This window comes from Hypanus sabinus, chromosome 11, assembly GCF_030144855.1.
Source record: "Hypanus sabinus isolate sHypSab1 chromosome 11, sHypSab1.hap1, whole genome shotgun sequence".
In the NCBI taxonomy this organism is placed as follows: domain Eukaryota; kingdom Metazoa; phylum Chordata; class Chondrichthyes; order Myliobatiformes; family Dasyatidae; genus Hypanus; species Hypanus sabinus.
In genome coordinates, this window is record NC_082716.1 from 48809670 (window position 1) to 48831064 (window position 21395).

Below are 21395 nucleotides of genomic sequence, written 5' to 3' on the forward strand. Positions count from 1 at the left end.
ACCCTTTAGGGCAGGGGTTCCCAACCAGTATTATGCCATCTAGCCTTACCATTAACGAGGGGTCCGTGGACCCTAGGTTGGAAACTGCTGCTTTAGGGTCATATCTGTTAGAAGAAGATGGTTTCACTTACTTTGTGACACTCTCACCAGCTCAGCAACACTGAACACGCCTGATGTAACAAAGCTGTCCTGGAAGCCCAAATGCCCTGCAAAATAAAGCAAAGTAAGCTGTTACAGATCACATACTTAAAAGGTGCTTCACAACAAAGTGTGGCCACCTTTAAGTTAAAGAACAAAATGTGGACTGTTATTAAAAGTGACCCTGCTTTCAATAAACCAAATAAAATGCATAACCCAGTCAAATGCATGATTTAATGTTTTAAAAGAAAATGGTCCAGAAACAGAACAATGATTCTTAAAGTGGGTTGATTAATGCAATCTGGTGAGATCAAAGACAAAAAGATAATCACTGCTATATGTTCTCCAAAATTACAGCTCCATGTTGAGATCTTTTTAAAATAAGAAAGCTCTCTGTAACACTTTCCCCATTGTTTTCCTGAAAGAAATTTTAAAGTTAATGATATTTATTAACTGATGCTATTAACATGATGTATATATAACCTCTGATTCATTCATGTTTTTCAAGATAAGTTGGTTACTTGTAGTTTCCTAAATTTCCCTGGCTGCAAAACTGTTTTATTTCTGCAGGAGAGTGATGCAATTCATTACTGCCAGTGGAGTAAAAAGACCAAACACCACACATAATGGTCAACCAAACAAATTTCACTCATTTTACACCTTCACCATAAATTAATGTCCAGTCCCTGAGAAAGGAATGTAGGATTGAAGATCATGAAATTCCTGATAGTACAATCATCAATGTCAATTTGTTCTGTTCCATTTTTTCTTATATTCAGAGTGTTTAAGAAATACAATACTGCATGTTGAAACTTACTATCATAGTTCAACATCTCTTGGCAATGCACTTTAACAAAATATAAACAAGACTTCATATTTGGTTCAGTGTTTGCATTCATGACTTAGGGTCTGGAGGATGGGGGTTCACAGTCAATGCAAGGAAGTATTGTTTATTAGAGCTGTCAAAGAATTACTGGGGCAATTTTAAGAACATAAGAAATAGGAGCAGGAGTAGGCCATCTGGCCTGTTGAGCCTGCTCTGCCATTCAATAATATCGTGGCTGATCTGGCCATGGACTCACTTCCACCTGCCTGCCTTTTCCCCATAACCCTTAGTTCCCCTACTATGCAAAAACTCCTTTTGAACTCATCCACATTTTATAATGACAAGGGAAATTCTTGGAGCATTGTTCACTGCGATACAACAATGATATTACAGGTCTTTTCAGCTGTCTGAAATGCAATAATGTGGCCAAATAAGGTTAACAAAACGAAACTAAAATTCAGAAGTCAAACTACGTAGGTACTAAATTCTCAAGAGAGACCCACCATGATTCCAGTTGCACAGACCATTACTGAAAAATTACGAAGTCAAACATCTGCAGATTGAGGTAACAACAGGCAGAACAGTATGCCCAATCAAACATTTTCCTTTACAGACAGACACAAGAGGCAGCTGAAATGCAGAGCAAAACATGAATTGCTGGAGGAACTCAGTAGGTCAGGTAGCATCTGTGGAGGAAAATTGACAGTCAGTGTTTCAGATAGACATCCTTCATCTTTTTAGTTTTGTTTTAGGTCCCACTTAGTGAATGCTGATGGAGTACTTTGGACTCTTGACAATAAATTTGTAGATTCTGTCAGTACTGCAATAAGTGGATAGTTTTGATTGGAGTGACTGTTCTCTTCCTGGCAATCAATCTGGATACCAATTCACTGGTGCACTGTCCTGAATGCTTTCAGAGTCTTCAAAATTCTCTTCTTCAAAGTATGATGAAAGAATAATCTGAATATTTCTAAAGCAAAGGTAAACAGATACTCGAGAAGCAAGGGATGAAAAATCAACATGGATAAAACAGAATGCAGAATTGAGGTTTCAATCAGATCATTCATGATTCGACTGAATTTAACATTTGTCATCAGAAAAATGTTAGAGGCTATTATTATAGATGTTTCAGCAGGGTGTGAAGAAAAAGTAATCAGGTAAAATCAATGTGATTTTTGAAAAAGAAACTATGTTTGACTAATCTATTGGATTTATTTGAAGAAGTGATGTGCTGTGGATAAAGGAGAATTGCTGGATGTATTATACAGTACTTAGATTTTCAGAAGACAATTGATCGGGTGCATTATGAAAGGTGACTGTGGAAAATAAAAGCTTGTGGTGTAAGATGTAATGTGTTGGTGTGAACTGAACAGACATAAATGGAACTTTTTTGGCTGATGAGATGTAATGTAGTCTCTCACAGGGATCAATGCTGGGACTCATCATTTTACAATTTATATATATTTATCTGCCTTTTTATTATAAAAAGGGAACTGCAGAGTTCTGAGATGCAGAAGGGTCTCAGAGTCTTGGTGAATGATTTGCCAAAGGCTGGAATGCTGTTCACAAAGTAACTCGAAAAGTAACTGAATATTATGGCTCATTGTGACAGGAATGGAAAAGTAGGCCTAGTTATGTAAGTTATCGGTGAGATAACATCAGGAGTATCGATCTCCAGATATAGGTTACAAAATATGGAGAATGCCACAGGCATGACAGTTAATCTTTTGTAGTTTCCTCTCCAGCTCTGATGGATCAAATTTTTCAAAATTTAATTTTGGTATTTGGGCAGTGCTCGATAGCACAATATTTATTGTCCATTCCTAATTGCCCTGGTGCAGTGCTTCAACTGATGATATTTCTCATGTGGATCTAAGGCGGCAAAGAGCTGCAACATCCATTGAGTCACCGCTCAGAGTTAGTTGTCTTTTAAATGTTTAATTTTTTCAGGTTCATAAAGATGGCTTTAGAGACAGAAAGGGCAAGTTAGGAGTCAGGTTAGGGTTTTAGGGTCAGGGATGGTGGGGGGGGTGGGGAGTTAGAGGTCAGGCCAGAGGCTAAGTCTATACTCTGCATACGAAGACCGGTGACGTTGATATGGGACATCCGTGGTCGGACGTTGGATGTCAGACTGGCAGAGAGAGAACAGGAACTCCCCTAGATCAATGAGTTGTCGGCAGGTTCCGGAGTTGGAGCTCCATGTGGGCAGGAGAAATGAGTTCTGGGTTCGTGAATCAGTGAGACTGCAACACTAAGCCTTGTGTTCGGGTTCCCACCATCAGCGATTCCGGATTTCAAAGCCTGGTGCTCCGTGATTAGTGTGTTCCAGAATTGATGCCATGATCAGAGCCTGAGGACAAATGAAAAGTCTGGAGGTTGAGGCTCATTGGCTACAGCTGAGTCTACGAATCTCTGTGTTCGCTGGGGAGGTCGAAGCCTGGTGTCAGCAGGACCAAGCACATGTTTGCTGGAGGCCTGGCCTGGGGTTAAAGACTGTGGAAAGATGTGGGTGCGAAGGAGGAGCAGGACTTGTTTTTGCTGTAGCTGAATGTTACTTGTTATGTTCTGTGTTGTTCTGCTGTGTAAAGTGGGCATGCCTTATTGGCACCAGAATGCATGCCAACACACCCTGCCCCCAGCACACCCTTGGGTGTGTTAGTTGTTAACACAAATAACACATTTCAACGTATGTTTTGATGCATACACGACAAATAAACTTGAATCATTAATCTTGAATGTGTAATTGAGGATGGAGTACCAGAGCTTAGGTCCAAGTGGAAGGAACAAAGTTACATTTACAGTTAAAGACTGGTGAGGAACCCAGTAGTGGTGGTGTTCCAATATATTTTTTTTTCCCTTGGTGGTAAAAGTCATGGATTTAAGCGATGCAGTGGGAGTTAAGTGAGCAACTGCAGTGAATTGTGGAGCTAGCAGAGTCTACAGCCACTGTGGAGGACAGAATTAATATTTAGGGTAGATGTTGGGTACCAACTAAGTGGGCTGATTTTCTTGGATGGTGTCAAGTCTCTTGAGAGTTGATGCAAACCTCATTTCAGGAAATGGAGAGAATTGCATCACATTCCTAGCTTGTGCCTTCTAGATTGTAGAAGAGCATTGGGAGTCTGGAGAACCAGTCATTCACGACAGGATGCCCAGTCTGTGACCGGTTCTTCTCATTATGGTATTTATATAGTGAGTCACATTGAGTGCCTATTCATTGATGAGTACCAGGATATTGAAGGTTGGGATATTTGTTGAGGAAGTGTCATTGTATTTCAAAGGTAGGTGGGTACAGCTTTTATTAAAGTCAGACACTGCCTGTTACCTCTGTAGTAGAAACGTTATTTTTCCACTTGTTGGCCTGTATCTGACTATTGCCTACCTCCAGCTGCCAAGATCATCAGCTGCTCATTTCCTTAACATTTGTAAATGGAGTTCAATATTATGGATTCATTTGTGAACACTCACATTTCTGAATGAATGCTAAAAGAAAGTCATTGAATATTAAAGGTAACTGGGCCTAGGATACAGGTCTTAAAACCTATTGCAGTAAAACCCTGCTGCCAGAATTATCAATCTATAACAAGCACACGCAACTACCTTCCTTTGTGTTAGGTATGGCTCCAAACATTGCAGCATTTTCTCTTTCATGTCTATTGACTTCAATCTTACCAGAATATTTTGAAGGCACTTGCAATTAAATACTCTCTTGATGTCAAGGGCAGTCATACTCATCTCACTGCTGGAATTCAGTCTGTGATGATATCCACAGTGAGAGGTCTTGGCAAAACTCAACTGTCAATGACAGATTATTTTTGTTGGGGATTGATTATATGGCACTTAGCTAAATTGGATTTGCCCTTTTTGTCTGAGCAGGACATACTTAGTCAATCTGGTGCTATCAAGGTGGAAATCTTCCATCCTCATTCAGTCTGGCCTAAATGGAACACCAGAGCTACCTATTGTGGTTATTTCTTAAGTGCACTCTGAAGTGGCCCATTAAGCCACTTAGTGCAACCACTGCCACTACATTCAATCAAAGAAAGAGTAAACGCATGTGGAACACCTGGCATTGACAGAGGCACAAAATTTGGAAATAGCAAAGTCACTCCTGCTTCTCAGAGACCAACCCTACGTTCCCATCGTGGGAGGTGGAAATGGGCAAGACTGACCATCAGGGCTCTGATAAAGCTGTATAGACCAATCCCCTGGACAGTGGATGCAATGAGTAGCAGAGCATACTCCAAGCATACCATTGACTTCAGAGAATGATGGAGACAGGAAGTCATCAATTGCCTATGCTCCACTGGGAGCTAAGGGCCCAAGTAAGTAAGGTAGTGAAGTCACTCCCAACCCAGCTGAATGTGCAAGCTTGTCCAGACAAATATTCAGGGACTGGTGTCTAAACTGGAAGGGTTTTTTTACAGATGGATCCACCAACAGCCTAGTGCATTGGTACATACAGAATCAAACATTACAGACAGCAAGCCAAACTCCTTCATCACAATCCTCATGTTGTCTCACAATGCACTGGATGTGGAGGATTAATGGTATTCAGACAGCCAAAACTACCTTTGCAGTTTCCAATGTTGCAGACTCTATGGAATCTCAAACAAAGTCAAGGGATCCTGCTGCTGAACATCCACTGTCCTCCCCTAACTGATGAATTAATGACAAGCACACTAACCAAACTTGAATGGAGTACATGGGTGAAGGTACCCAGTCAAGTACTTGCAATTCCTATTGTAGGTGATAGTGCAGAACTATGGTGGTGGAAAAGTAAATGTTTTAGGGTGGTGATTGAGTATCATACAAGCAGTACTCTTCTATCAAGATGAAGGTACATTGTTAAACATAAGTTTAGATGCCAAACTGAAATGGGTACGTGTTATTAAGAAAACTCAGGAGAGACATGTAACGGAATGGATCTTGTATTGTCATTTTATATTTATTCCAATCTTAGACCGTAAGATATAGGAGCACAATTAGGCCATTCAGCCTATTGAGTATGAACCATTATTCCATCATGGCTGAATCATTATCCCTCTTAATTCCATTCTCCTGCATTCTTCCTGTAACCTTTGACTATAATCTTACATTCGTGCAGCAAGGAACGGGGAAATGGTCAGAGAAAGGACGCTCATTAAGTTACTTTGCAGGAATCAATGTGAAAACATTATTTTAATCTGAATATAGTTTTGTTTCTGTCTTATGCACCATAGCACCTTTTCTATGACAACCCAAATGGTTTCCATTTTCCTTCCAAATTTCATATTATTAACTGAATTTAAATTTCACAGATCCCACTGTAAGATTTGAACTTGGGTCTCTGGAAACTATGCCCAGACCTCTGATTTATGATCCCAGAAAATTAATCAGTATGTACCACTGCACCTTTTAACCTTACAGGGTAACCTTATTTAACCTTTTAACTTAATCGGATACATACAGCAGAAAGTGTTGTTTTGTTTTAAAGCTAATAGTCATTAAGTCAGATAGTTATGGATGTCCAATACATTAGAAATATATCACTGATGTCTCATACCATTTTGACTTTGTGCCCTTTACATTAGTACACGTCTTCTTCAATAATCTAATAAGTAATTCTAAAGAATGGTTTTTATTTAGCTATTTGACTGGTGATTTTGCAAGCATGGAATTTTGGTTGAACTCACTGGCTCATTTATCCTGGACATTTCAAAAGTTTTGACACAGGTTAGCATATTTCATATTGAATAAATACTTTGTTTTACTACCGCTTTAATTTTAGGGGACCATTCAGAGTTCTGATTAATTATTTTGTGGTCCTGCATATTATGGGACTGATAAAATATATAAAAATGTTATCATCATGTTCTTTTCTATCAAACTGTAGTCATATCAATCTATTCTCCTTTTAATATCCTAGGTTGCTATAGGAAGAGAACGAAGAATTGCTGCGTTGTTGGCAATTTTTAGTGTCTTCACTGCACACAGGACTTGTAAAAGAAGTTTGAAGGATTGCAAATGTTATTCCTTTGTTCAAGAGAGATAACGGGGATAACCCTGGGAATTTTAGACCAGCAAGTCTTACATCAGTGGCGGGGAAACTATGAGAGGATTTTTAAAGACAGAATTTATGGACATTTGTAGAAGCAAACTCTGATTAGGGATAGACAGCATGATTTTGTGAAGGACAGGCTGTGTCTTATGAGCTTGACTAACTTTTCAACAAAGTGAAAAAACAAATTGTTGGTGGTAGAAGAGTGAATATGGTGTATATGGATTTTAGCAAAGCATTCAACAACATTCCCCATGGTAAGCTCATTCAGAAAGTCAGAAGGCATGGGTTAAGTTCAGAATTGGCTTGCCCAGAGAAGGTAGAAGGTAATAGAGCATATTCTGCCTGGAGGACCGTGACTAGTTATGTTCTGCAGAGATCTGTTCTGGAACCCCTGCTCATTGTGATTTTTATAAATGATTTGGAAGATAAAGTGGAAGGATGGGTTAATAAGTTTGCAGATGACACAAAGATTGGTGCTGTAGATAGTGTAGAAGGTTGTCATAAGTTATAACGGAACATGGATAGGATGCAAAGCTGGGCTGAGAAGCAGTAGATGGAGTCCAGAGAAGTGTGAAGTGCTACACTATGAAAGGTCAATCTTGATGGCAATAGTCACTGAGGCAGCGTATACTGGTCCTCTTGGGCACTGGTATAATTGTCGCCCTTTTGAAGTGGGTGGAAATCCCCCAACTGTATCTGTGAGAGACTGAAGATATCCTTGAACACTCCCGCCAAATAGTAGGCATAGAATTTCAGTTCCCTACCAAATACACCATTGGGACCTGACACTTTGTGACGGTGCATCCTCTTGAACCAAAGGGTCTACACTGTTCTGAACTGGCCAATGTTTGTTCCATAGGTAAGTAGAGGGGGTGGGGGTTTAGAGGGCTATGAGTCCAATGCAGGAAATTAGGACTAGCTGGATGGGCAACATCGCCAGCTTGGATTCGTTAGGCCAAAGTATCTGTGCTGTATTGTTCAGTGACATCATTTCTTCCTCATATCAGGGATCCCCTTTATTTTCCATAACTTTTCCATTCCATTGTTGATAATTGCACTTTACATTCAACATCTTGCTCAGATTGCATGCTCTCAGCATTTATAACCACCAGATCTCTTACAATATAATGGTCCAATCAATACATTTTGATCTTTTTGTAAGGCCACCACTGAAGGTAAGTAAATCTTGTTTCATTCAGTTGCATTATACTTGTTTAAAAGCCATCACATCCTATCCTTAATGACACTAACATCAACTTGCAGCTACCTTAAAAAATTTACTGACGATAAACATAGTGCATTGCATAATTTCACATGAATTGGTTCAGCAACAAATTAAAAGTGGTGCACAGAACAATTTTAAAATTGTTATGTGCCTGATAATTCTGACCTATCACTGGTGATTTGTTTACACATTTAAATGAAACAAACTGACTGTTAAGCCGAAGGACGCATTCTTTGATTTCTCCTTTGATAGAAATGCTTTTAAATTGCTATGGCTTTTGGGAAACAAGTGGGCTACAGCACAATCACTGTACTGTATCTGTGGCAGCAAGAACCCTCTAAAATGCACTTCACCCGTACAAAACTGCAGCAACTGTATTACAAACTGCATACATTGTATTGCTATTTCAGTCAGAGCCTGCATAATTGAGAAGAGATGGGTGTAATAGATATACAACTCCAAAAACACTTTATGCCTATATTTTTCTGGTTATGAAATGCTAAGGAAGGGACTGATCACTCAGCAAAGAAAATAAAAAGGAATGATTTTGGCAACTTAAATCAGGATAACCTTTTAACTGCTGTGGTCATGGTTGACTGTTCTTTGACCCGAAGAAATTATCGAGGATTTCAATAATAGCAGTCAGACCTGAGTATTTCTGAATAGGGAACAATTATCACTGCCCAAACAATAAAAGGCAGCAGAATCTCTGCCCAGATCAAAGTGCTGATAGAAAATTGCTTCCCGTTTTTGAGTTAATAGACAGTAATAATTGAAAATTTTGAAAAAAAAGTGAAAATAGGGCTAAAGTAACTAGTTAATCAACTTAAAGTCAGAGATTTAATTACTCATCAGCATGATTGCAGAAACTAAATGCAAGTTCAAGTTCAATTGTCATTCAACCATACATGAATACCCCTGAATACAGCCAGATGAAACAGTACCTGGGGTCAAGGTACAAAACAGCACCAACAGTCATTCACAGCACAAGGCACACATAGTGCATATAACACAACAGTAAAGTACAGTCACACATAAAAAAATATAGTCTAACTCCCTGAGTTCATGAAAGTTGCAGCAGTCTGCAGTCAAACAAAATACATTTTGTTTTCTTCTGAGCGAACACTGGGGAGACAGGACCAACTCTGGCATGGATGCTGTGTCACCCTGTCTCCAGTGGAGTGCACGAGCTCCAGTACCTCTCTCCTGCCGGCATCTGCAAAGAGGTGACACCACAGCTTGGGGCCCAGTCCTTGCTGAGACCGAGGCTATGCAGCTCACCTGCAGCTTGCCAATAACGCAGTGAATCAGAAATGCAGCATCACACATCATCAATGTCCAACAGGGTGTTGTGATCACAAGAAATGCGACTAATGCAATCACTCCCTGTTAGACTGGTCACTGCCTTTGTGCACCAATGCCTCTCTGACACTGGCAGAAGCAGAATCCTCACCAAATCCAGCTCCTTCAGTTTCTCTGCCAACGAATAACTCACTGATGGCGTAAACCTGCAGTATTTTAAGTTCTCAATGACCCGTAAGGTCTTGCGATCATAACAAGTATGTTTAAAAAAGACAATAATACCTTTGTTTGGCTCTGTAGATGCCACTGCATGGAAATGTGCTGTCATCTCACTGGAAGCAGTTAATTCATTCACTTACTCTTCATGGACTCATCACATTCATGATATGTCTGAATCAACAATTTAAGAATTGACCTTAGATTTCAGTCTTTGTTGTACTTTGATTACAAATCCACTGGAAAAATCTAAATATGTATGTGGTATCTCAGTAAGCTACAACATCAAACACAGTTTCATTCCACCATGCTTATCACATACAAGTACAATTTTTCAAGTACTTCTGTAAGCATAAACAATAAAGCATAATGCAATATTTTTCATCTTCAATATTTACCTCTTTTTTTAATGTATCTCTCATTAAAGTCCCAGCATCCAGCCCACCTCAAAGCCATGAAGCCCTCTCCCCTGCACCTATTTCTGCTATCCTACATGTTGCTAAAAACTAAACCAAGCTAACGACCTTTGCTCTGATCAGTTACTGTCACTGAAATATACAAGTACTGCCCATAATAACTTTTGTTTCCTTCCAGAATATGTGGGGAATCATAGGCAGCTTGAATTACAAAGCTAGAATCGGCTCTAGTTAGATTCATAAAGATATCCAGCATAGAAACAGGTCCTGCAGCTCAACACATTTGTGCCTGGATGCTTAGCTGAACCAATACCATATTCCCCTAAACCCTTCCTATTTATGAACTTGTCCAAATATCTTTTAAACAATGTAAATATACCTGCCTCTACTACCTCCTCTGGTACTTTGTTCCAAGCATTCACCATCTTCTGTGTTAAAAACTTGTCCCTCACATCCCCTGTAAATCATTTTCCTCTCATCTTTAACCTATGCCCTTGAGTTTTGGACATCCCTGCCCTGGGATAATGACTGTGACTATTCACTTTATCTATGCCCCTCATAATTTTATAAACATCTATTAGGTCATTTCCCAGCTGGTGTCACTCAGTCCAATCTCTCCTTATAACTCAAATCCAGGCAACATCTTTGTGAATCTTTTCTGCACCATCTCTGGCTTAATTGCATCCTTCCTATTGCTCCACGTGCAGTCTAATTAACATTTTGTAAAACTGTAACATGATGTCCTAAATCTTCCACTCAAAGCCATAGTTGATGAGAGCAAGCATGCCATATGCCTTCGTCATCACCTTGTTTAGCCATGTTGTCTCTTTCTGAGGGTTATATGGCTGTCCTTCTAGGTCTATCTGTTCAAATCTCCAGGGCCCTGCAATTCATTATCTATGTGAGTAGACAGTTTTATAGAAATTTTGACAATTTAAGAGGTGGCAAGAAATTTTTAGGCCAAAGGTTTTGGCTTGAAAATAGACTGAATAGAAGAATGTGCCTTTAGAACAGAGATGAGAAAAATTTTCTTTAGCCAGAGGGCGGTGAATCTATGGAATTCATTGCCACAGGTGGTAATGGAGGCCAAGTCAATGGGTATATTTAAGCAGAGACTGTTAGATTCGAACTAACCTGTCGATATTCATGGGGAGAAGGTAGTAAAATGGAGTTGAGAGGATAAATAAATCAGCCATGATAGAATGACAGAGTAAACTCAATCGACAACTAGCCCAATTCTACTCCAAATCTCCTGCAGTCATATCTTTCTGAAGAGGTGTTAAACCCATCTGCAGTGTCAGGTGAATATACAGTACATCATTAAATATTTTTGCAGGAAAGCAGGGGTTGCTTCAGTCTCACTCAGTATCACTAAAAATGAATAATTTGGTCCTTATTGTAATACTGTTTATGGGAGTTTGTTGTATACAAATTGGCCGCCATGTTTTCTACATTTAAATGGTGACTACTTGCCTAAAGTAGTCCATTAGCTCTTATACTCCTTGGGGCATCCAAAAAGGACAGTGTAAAGCATCTGATAAATGCTAATCTTTCTTTCTACAGATTCTGCTTCACTGAGGATACAATAATTGATGGATCACTTTGGTATGGACAAGTCTAGACTGACAACTACATCACTTAGTATTATATTGAGATTTGTCCTCTACTGTGCCTATTGCCTTGTTTATTATTTATTTATTTATTAATTATTGTACTGCCCTGCACTGTTTTGTGCACTTTATGTAGTCCTGTGTAGGTCTGTAGTCTAGTGTAGTTTTTTTGTGTTGTTTTACGTAGTCTAGTGTAGCCTTGAGTTGTCTCACATAGTCTAGTGTAGTTTGTGTTGTTTCATATAGCACCATGGTCTTTTACTGTGTACTGTACCAGCAGTTTATGGTCGAAATGACAATAAAAAAGCGACTTGACTTGACTTGAAGTACTTAAATAATAAAAGATCAAAAACTAAATGATTCCAATTCAATTTGTAATGGTCACATTAGATGTTTTCAAGGTCTGCCGCAACACTTTTGAACACAAAAATCAAAACTGCATTGTCAAAGCCAAAGGCAGGATCATACAGACCTCAGTATGGTCTGGCATCATGTCAATCTGCTTGAACATAGTTTTGGTTACAAGATTAATCGAACACCTTACAAATGTGCTATGTTACAATCAGTTACAAATAATTAGTTGAATGCTTTTGCAAAATGTTGGAGTTTTGCCAGACCATAGTCAGATTTCTTATGACACTCTTTTACAAGCTGTGAGCAAAGATAAAATATGACAATAATGTGCAGCATTGTGGGACTGCAATGCAGAAATTTTGTATGTTTTAGATAAATAGTTTTTGTCAGGATAAGACCATAAGACATAGGAGCAGAAATAGGCTATTTGGCCTATCAAGTCTGGCTGATCCATTTTCCCTCTCAACCCCATTTTCCTGCCCTTTCTCTGTAACTTTACACACCCTGACTAATCAAGAACCTATCAATCTCCACTTTAAATACACCCAATTATCTGGCCTCCGCAGTGGGAATTAATTCAACAGATTCACCACCCTCCACTAAAGAAATTTCTCCTCATCTCCATTCTAAATGGGCATTGCACTATTCCAAAGCTCTGGTTTCTGGTCCAAGACTCCCCCACTATCAGAAACATCCTCTCCACATCAACATTATCTATGTCTTTCAACATGCAATAGATTTCAATGAGATCTCCCCTCATCCTTTTAAATTGCTTCGAGTACAGGCCCTGAGCCACCAAATGTTCTTCATATGATAACCCTTTCATTCGTGAAATCATTCTCATGAGCCTCCCTGCAACTCTCTCCAACGTCAGCACATCCTTTCTCAGATAAGGGGCCCAAAACTGCTCACAATACTCCACATGAGGACTCACCAGTGCCTATAAAACCTCAATAATATATCTTGTGATTATATTCTCGTCCTCATGAAATGAATAGTAATATTGCATTTGCCTTTCTCATCATCAACTTAATCTTAAGGAAATCCTGTATGAAGACTCCCAAGTCCACATTTTTGAGTTTTTGAATTCTCTCTCCATTTAGAAAATATTCTATGCTTTTATTTCTTCTACCAAAGTGCATGACCATACACTTCCCGACATTGTACTCCTTTCTTTCTGTATTCTCCTTATCAGTCTAAGTTCTTCTTCAGCCTCCATACTTACTCAACAATACTTGCCCCTCAACCTACTGTTGTATTGTCCACAAACTTGGCTGTAAACCCATCAAAATCCATCATTTAAGTCACTGACATGTAAGAGAAAAAGGGACAGTCCCAACACTGACAGCTGTGGAACAGCACTAGGCACTGGCAGCCAACCAGAAAATGATCCCTTTATTCCCACCCTTTGCCTCCTGCCTGTCAGCCAATCCACTATCCATGTTAATATCCTTCCTGTAATACCGAGGGCACATATCTTGTTAGGCAGCCTCAAGTGTGGCAGCTTGTCAAAGGTCTTCTGAAAACCCAAATACACAACGTCCACTGATTCTCCTATGTCTATCTTACCAGTAATTTCCTCAAAGAATTCCAACAGACTTGTCACGCACAATTTCCACTAAAGAAAATCATTCTGTCATTGGCCTATTTTATCATGTGCCTTCAAGTACCCTGAGACCGCATCCTTAAGAACTGACGCCAACATCTTTCCAAGCACTGAGGTCAGGAAAACAGGCCTATAATTTCCTTTCTTCTGCCTCCCTCCCTTCTTGAATGACGAAGTGACATTCAATTTTCCAATCCTCCAAAGCCATGCCAGAATCTAGAGATTTTCTTGAAAGATTATTACTAATGCCTCCACAATCTCTTCAGCTAACCCTTTCAGAACCCTGAGGTTTTGTCCATCAGCTCCAAGTGACTTAACCACCTTCAGACCATTCAGCTTTCCAAGCACTTCTCCCTTGTAATAGCTACTGACTCACTTCCGCACCCACCCCCCGACACTCTTGAACTTCCAGTATACTGCTAGTGTCTTCCCCAGCAAAATCTTTATTCAGTTTGTCTGCTGTTTCCTTGTCCACTATTGCTACCTCTCCAGCATCATTTTCCATTGTTCTGATATCTGCCCTTTTCTCTCTTATACTTTTTATTTATCTGAAAAACCTTTAGGTATGCTCTTTGATTTTATTGGCTAGAATACCTTCTATTATACATTCTCTCTTTACCTTTTATGCTGTCTTTGACTTCCCTTGTCAGTCACAGTTGCATCATCCTGCCTTTAGAATGCTACTTCTTTTTTTGGGATGTATCTATCCTGTGCCTTCCGAATTGCTCTCAGAAACTCCTGCCATTGTGGTTCATGTGTCATCCTTGCTAGTGTCCCCTTCCAATACACTTTCGTCAGCTCCTCTCTCATGCCTCTGTAATTTGCTTTACTCCACTGTATTATTGATACAGTCAATTTAACTTCTCCCTCTCAAATTGCAGGGTGAATTCTATGATGTTATGATCACTTTCCTAAGGGTTCCTTTACCTTAAGCTCCCTAATCAAATCTGGTTCATTGCACAACATCCGATCCAAAATAGCCTTCCCCCTAGTGGGCTCAAACACACGAAGCTCTAAAAAGCCACCTAGTAGGCATTCTACAAGTTCTCTCTCTTGGGATGCAGCACCTCACCTAATTCTCCCAATCTACTTCCATATTAAAATCCCCCATGACTATTGTAACATTGCCCTTTTAACAGGACTTTTCTATCTCCATTTGTAATTTGTAGCCCACATACCGGTTACTGTTCAGAGGCCTGTATATAACTCCCATCAGGGTTATCTTACCTTTGCAATTTCTTAACTCTATGGACAAGGATTTTACATCTCCTAAACCAATGTCACCTTTTTCTCAGGATTTGATTTCATTTTTTTACTAACAGAGCCACCCCAAACCTTCTGCCTAATTGCCTGTCCTTTTGATAGAATGTGTATCCTTGGTTGCTAAGCTCCCAACTGCAGTATAGTCTTCTTTCATCCACAACTAAATGGTGCCCACAACATTATACCTGCCAATCTCTAACTGTGCTACAAGGTCATTTACCTTACCCTGTATACTGCGTTACCGATATCGTAATATCATCAAATCTATAAAATTAACTTCTAGAATATTTAACATTTCATTGGCATTGGCTAATATCTAATGCTCTGGCAAGTAGTATGGAAATACAACGGGTAACCCTGCAAGTCTGCACAAATTTGTGTATTCTGCAAGAATAGCATTAATAAAGGAACATAATTTCTCAAAGGACTTTGGTACTGCAAGAGAAAAACACAATGTCAAGTTACATTATTACATAAAGAATGTTTGCATATTAGATTTGGCAAATTAGTATTGCCTACAAGCCATTTCAGTCCAGGATATTTGACGTTTCGACTGAAAAAGCCTGAGACATGGGCATTTAGTTAGGCTCAAACAGAGAAAATAATTTTGCCTCTAAATTCGTCACTGGTTTGTGGTATTAAATGCATTAAATAGTTGTATATGTGCATCTACTCCCCTTTTGAATTTGGTTCCACAGACTTAGCTTACAAGGTTTGTATACTCTTGACTATAGAAGAAACTGACCTCACTGAAGTTTGTAAAGTTTCCTATGCAGCCCATCACGGTAGATAATAAGAAGTCACTTTCTCTGGCTGAATACAAATGAGAATACAGGTCGCAATTCTGTTATAACATGCACTTCCATGACTTGAGTTGGTTAAATCATCATTGATAGATCAGAGAACACTATTTGTATTAAAGCACACAAAATGCACAAGGAACTCAACAGATCAGGCAGCATCCATGTACATCAACAAACTATTGACATTTTAGGCAGAGACCCTTCCTCAGGTCTGCTAAGTATTATGCGGTATGTATTATGAGGCCACATTTGAACTAATGCAATCTCAATACGGAAAATTTGTTTAAATTTGTGCATTGAAGGAAACTACAGCCTTTTCCGAGATATCATATTTTTCAATAACATGACATTTCTTCGGAGTATAACTATTGTGTTCCATTCCTAAGAGATGCACTACAAGAAGAAGTTAATTCATTTGGTCATTCATTATATGCTGTGTCATAACATGATGTTACATTCTCAAAATAAGGGATTTGCCAATTGAGATAATGGTGTATAGTGCATGTGAGAGAATGTAGACACATCGTCATTTGTATATATTCAATATGCACACACATGATGTAAGCACCACATATAGGGAGCTCCTAACTATTAGGAGTTGTTTAAAGCTGCAAACTCTTGCATCCTCTAACAATTATTTTATGTAAAGTTTAATACTTCAGCAAAATCCAAGACACGTGTTAGGTACAACACAAGGACAGGAATGAAGAAAATAATCTCTCGTAGGGCTGTGAATCTTTATAATTCTTGACACTAGAGTTATTTAATATACACAGGGCAAAATTGATAGATTTTTGGATGTTAAATGAATCAAAGAAGATGGCAATATTGCAGGAAGGCAAAGTTAAGAAAGCCATGAGAAATGTACCAGATAGCCATCTCCTCTTCAAGCTCTTTTGTAATTGGTCAAAACCTAAAATTTGATTGGAACTTCTTTAAGAATCTTTTACACAGAGCAAGTGATATCAACTAACTGAAATTTCAGTTAAATTCAGCAAAAACTCCAAACATTCCTCCATAATTTCAAAAGGAGTTAACTTAGACATGGATCTAGAATTTAGGTGGACATGTCTAAGTAGTATAGATGCAGGCCGTATTAATTAAAATCAATTTGTGTCTTCTTATGGAAGGTCTTTGACTGGAATAGTTCATTCTGTTTTACTCTATCTATGAGATGATCCATGACTATTGCATATATTCATCACCACCATAAAGAACAATTCTATTTTTATGCCTTACGAAAAGGATATGTCAAAAATTATTTCTGTATCAGGCCATGAGGGGTGAGAAGATACATGAACATAGCCCTGAAACACTGTTGCATAACACATTGTTTATGTACACTACACAAAAAAATCTGAAAATTGGTCCCTAACAGAGATTGGGAACAAACTATGTTACTGGGCCTGTACTGGCACCTCTGTGGCAACTACAGGAGATGTCACACCTTTCCTTTTAGCTCTTCACTTACTCCTTTCAGAGCCCTAAAATATCTCCAGACAAATCAATCTATTCCAGTGCTAAACTAATCTTGGATAACTGAATTCTGTCCTCAAGCATGTCTGTGAGCTTCCAGGGGGCATACTGCATTGCTGGAGCTGGACTAGCATCTCTGTACAGCCTCAGCAACAGAGTATGTTTCTGCTCCCCATTTCACTCTTATTCTGATTTTGGCCTCCTGCATTGTTGCAATGCAGCTGAATGTCAACTCAAGGAACAAAACTTCCTACCCTAGGCACTTCAACAAATCAAAGAGTCAGCAGTTCTGGTGTTTATATGTCATATTTTCGACTTTCACATATTCTTCTTCTCTATCGGTAATTTGAGATAATTGTTTTCACCTATTTCCATCTTCTCCATACTTACATTTTGTACTAACTAAATTCATTACCATCCTCTTGCACTCTGCGTTATCATACCTTTATCATTTAATGTCTGCTGTCTCTGTATTGGTTTATTATTGTCACATATTATTGTCACAAAGATACAGTGAAAAGCTTGTCTTGCATACTGTTTATACAGATCAAATAATTGCATAGTGCATTGAGCTAAAATAAGGTAAAACAATAACAATGCAAAATGAGAAAAAGCTTCTGAAACAACGTGGTGCATGTGAATAATAAAATGCAAGAGCACAATGAGATTGATCGAGATTCTGAGAGTCCATCTTATCAAACAAGAGAGGTTGGATAGAAGCTGTCCTAAAGCCTGGTGGTATGTGCTTTCAAGTTTTTGTATCTTCTCCCAATGGGAGAGGGAAGAAGCAAATGTCCAGGGTGGACCAGGTGGTATTTCTCACCGTGGTTGATGTGAGAAGAACCCTGTGCAGGGTCAACCCACGGAAGGCTGCTGGACCAGACAACATCCCTGGTAGAGTGCTCAGAGGATGTGCAGACCAGCCAGCAGATGTTCTCACTGACATCTTCAACATCTCCCTGAGCAGCACCACCATTCCAACGTGCTTCAAGGCCGTCACCATCGTCCCCGTGCCGAAGTCTTCAGTGCCTTCTCTCAATGACTACCGTCCTGTTGCACTCACATCCATCATCATGAAGTGTTTCGGGAGCCTCGTCATGAGGCATATCAAGGCCCTGCTGCCCCCCTCACTGGACCCCCTGCAGTTTGCGTACCGTCCCAACCGCTCAACAGATGACGCCATTGCCACCACCCTCCACCTGGCCCTAACCCACCTGGACAAAAAAGACACATACGTTCGGATGCTGTTCATAGACTTCAGTTCAGCATTCAACACAATCATCCCTCAGAAACTGACTGGAAAGCTGAGCCTACTGGGCCTGAACACCTCCCTCTGCAACTGGATCCTAGACTTCCTGACTGGGAGACCTCAGTCAGTCCGGATCGGAAGCAGTGTCTCCAACACCATCACACTGAGAACGGGGGCCCCCCAGGGCTGTGTGCTCAGTCCACTGCTGTTCACTCTGCTGACCCACGACTGTGCTGCAACACACAGCTCGAACCACATCATCAAGTTTGCCGATGAGACGACCATGGTGGGTCTCATCAGCAAGAACGACAAGTCAGCTTACAGAGAGGAGGTGCAGCGGCTAACGGACTGGTGCAGATCCAACAACCTGTCTCTTAATGTGAACAAAAGAGATGGTTGTTGGCTTCAGGAGGGCACAGAGTGACCACTCGCTGCTGAACATCGATGGCTCCTCGGTAGAGATCGTTAAGAACACCAAATTTCTTGGTGTTCACCTGGTGGAGAATCTCACCTGGTCCCTCAACACCAGCTCCATAGCAAAGAAAGCCCAGCAGCATCTCTACTTTCTGCGAAGGCTGAGGAAAGTCCATCTCCCACCCCCCCCCCCCCCCCCCATCTTCATCACATTCTACAGGGGTTGTACTGAGAGCATCCTGAGCAGCTGCATCACTGCCTGGTTCAGAAATTGCACCATCTCGGATCACAAGACACTGCAGCGGATAGTGAGGTCAGCTGAGAAGATCATTGGGGTCTCTCTACCCGCCATCACGGACATTTACACTACACGCTGCATCCGCAAAGGAAACAGCATTATGAAGGACCCCATCACCCCTCATACAAACTCCTCTCCCTCATGCCGTCTAGGAAAAGGCATCGAAGCATTCAGGCTCTCATGACCAGACTATGTAACAGTTTCTTCCCCCAAGCTATCAGACTCCTCAATACCCAGAGCCTGGACTGACACCTTGCCCTATTGTCCTGCTTATTATTTATTGTAATGCCTGCACTGTTTTTGTGCACTTTATGCAGTCCAGTGTAGGTCTGTAGTCTAGTGTAGCTTTCTCTGTGTTGTTGTTTTTTTTTTACGTAGTTCAGTCTAGTTTTTGTACTGTGTCATGTAACACCATGGTCCTGAAAAACGTTGTCTCATTTTTACTATGCACTGTGTTACTTACCCTGTAACTGGGTCACTTACCAGCAAAGATAGAGGTCCGTTGAAGTCTGATGGTACTATTTTTAACAGTATTTATTGATAAAAACACACAAAAATAATATCAATGCAAACATACAGATAATATACGTCATCAATACTAAATCTAAAAGCGTTGGTATAATAATAATCACTAAGAAATAGCTCTATCGTTGTCTAGGGGGATAATGTATTGTCTGCCGGAAATATAAAAGTCACTCAAGTTCATTCAAGCTGCAGCTTTTGGTTGGAGAGAAAGACGGATGTTTAACTTGGCCATTCCTTTTATGATGTCAATCCTTCGAGAGTCGTTGGGGGCTGATTTCCCCTTTGTGGTTAGCTAAAGCCGTGCTTCCATGGTAAAGGCCCACCAATTCCGAGGCAAATGGAAAAGGACGCACGTGGGCTTTTCCACCGGCTTTCGCTATTACGCTGTTACAGGAGTTCTAGCATTTCTTCTGGTGCGTCTCAAGGGCTGTTCCCCAGACCCTCTTTTATCCTGACTTACAGGGTCTCAGATGTCAATCAGGGTGGAAAGATGCAATCCCTCCACCAACCCCCCCTCTGTTCATTGCCTGGGGGCTTCGATGAATCGTACAGTACTCAATACACAATTCCGTCTCCAAGAGATAATGGCCGTTATCCGTGGCTTTGTCTCTCGGAGGCCCAGGACACATTCCAAACCTTGAAGAATCTGTGTGTCTCTCTCTCATTTCCTGGGTCTCCTGACCCGAATCAATAGCGATCCTGGGATTCTCAAAAAGGAGGGGGCCACGGGCGTAACACCCCCTTTCTTCAACGCGTTTTTTACCATCGGAAAAAAACGAAGTAATACAGAGTCTTACAGGATTTTAGAATCTAACACAATACCAAAGTTTTTTTTCTACAGAGTAATACAGTTATACATTCAATTCAGTATCTAGATTATTACCGATTACATTGGCACTTCCTTTAATATCTTAACATCTTATACCTTACTAAAGTCTTGTAGCATCAGACTCCAATTTAGTAACCACCTATTTGTAGGTCTTATTTTTCTTTAGCAAACAAAAACTAAAGAGTTGTGATCTTAGCTTACGGCTATACTACAAAAGTTCATGCAATTACTAACCTTTATGTTGCTTTCAAACTTAACAGGCAGGCTTCCATGGGGTTGTCTTTATTATTCACATGCTTTGTCGAAATCCCGTAAAACCGACTTTTGCTATTTAAAAATGGCATCCCCATTAACCCTTGCATGTTTTCCGGTTAATTCCCACGTAGGGAGCTTGGGCACCCTGGCGAAATAGGCTTTCGCCTATAAATAGGCCATAGGAGTTATTTTATCAACAATGTGTCCCAAACTTCGACCATCTTCTGAATTTCCACCCAATTCTTTAATTTTATGCAAGTTGCTAGTTTTCTCTTCAGGACCTTCAGGCTATTAGTTTTCAGTTCAAATTCTTTGTTCAAACAGCATTTCAAATTCTGCCTTTTCACACCATGCTCTGGAATAACAATAGCATGTGGGGCCCCGTTACAAATTGTTACAGGCTTTGTGGTACCACACCATTGTCTCTGTAGCCTGGTTGCTGCCTTTGATATCAATCCAGCCTTTAAATTTTCTTCATTCAATTTGGGAACTACATATTTCCCTTTTCCTTCAATAATAATATTTATCTCCCCAATAACTTTTAACA

At 40.0% G+C, this 21395-nt stretch overlaps 1 protein-coding gene across 10 annotated transcripts in view; it reads right to left on the reverse strand.

Moving 5' to 3' along the window:
• The window catches only part of LOC132401933 (nuclear factor 1 A-type), a 544334-nt gene that overhangs the window by 220731 nt on the left and 302208 nt on the right, over positions 1-21395 (reverse strand). For all 10 annotated transcript variants that reach the window (XM_059984302.1, XM_059984301.1, XM_059984296.1 and 7 more), the window contains one exon: positions 132-206. In XM_059984302.1, the coding sequence (XP_059840285.1) occupies positions 132-206 (75 nt within the window). The remainder of the gene's footprint in view (positions 1-131; positions 207-21395) is intronic.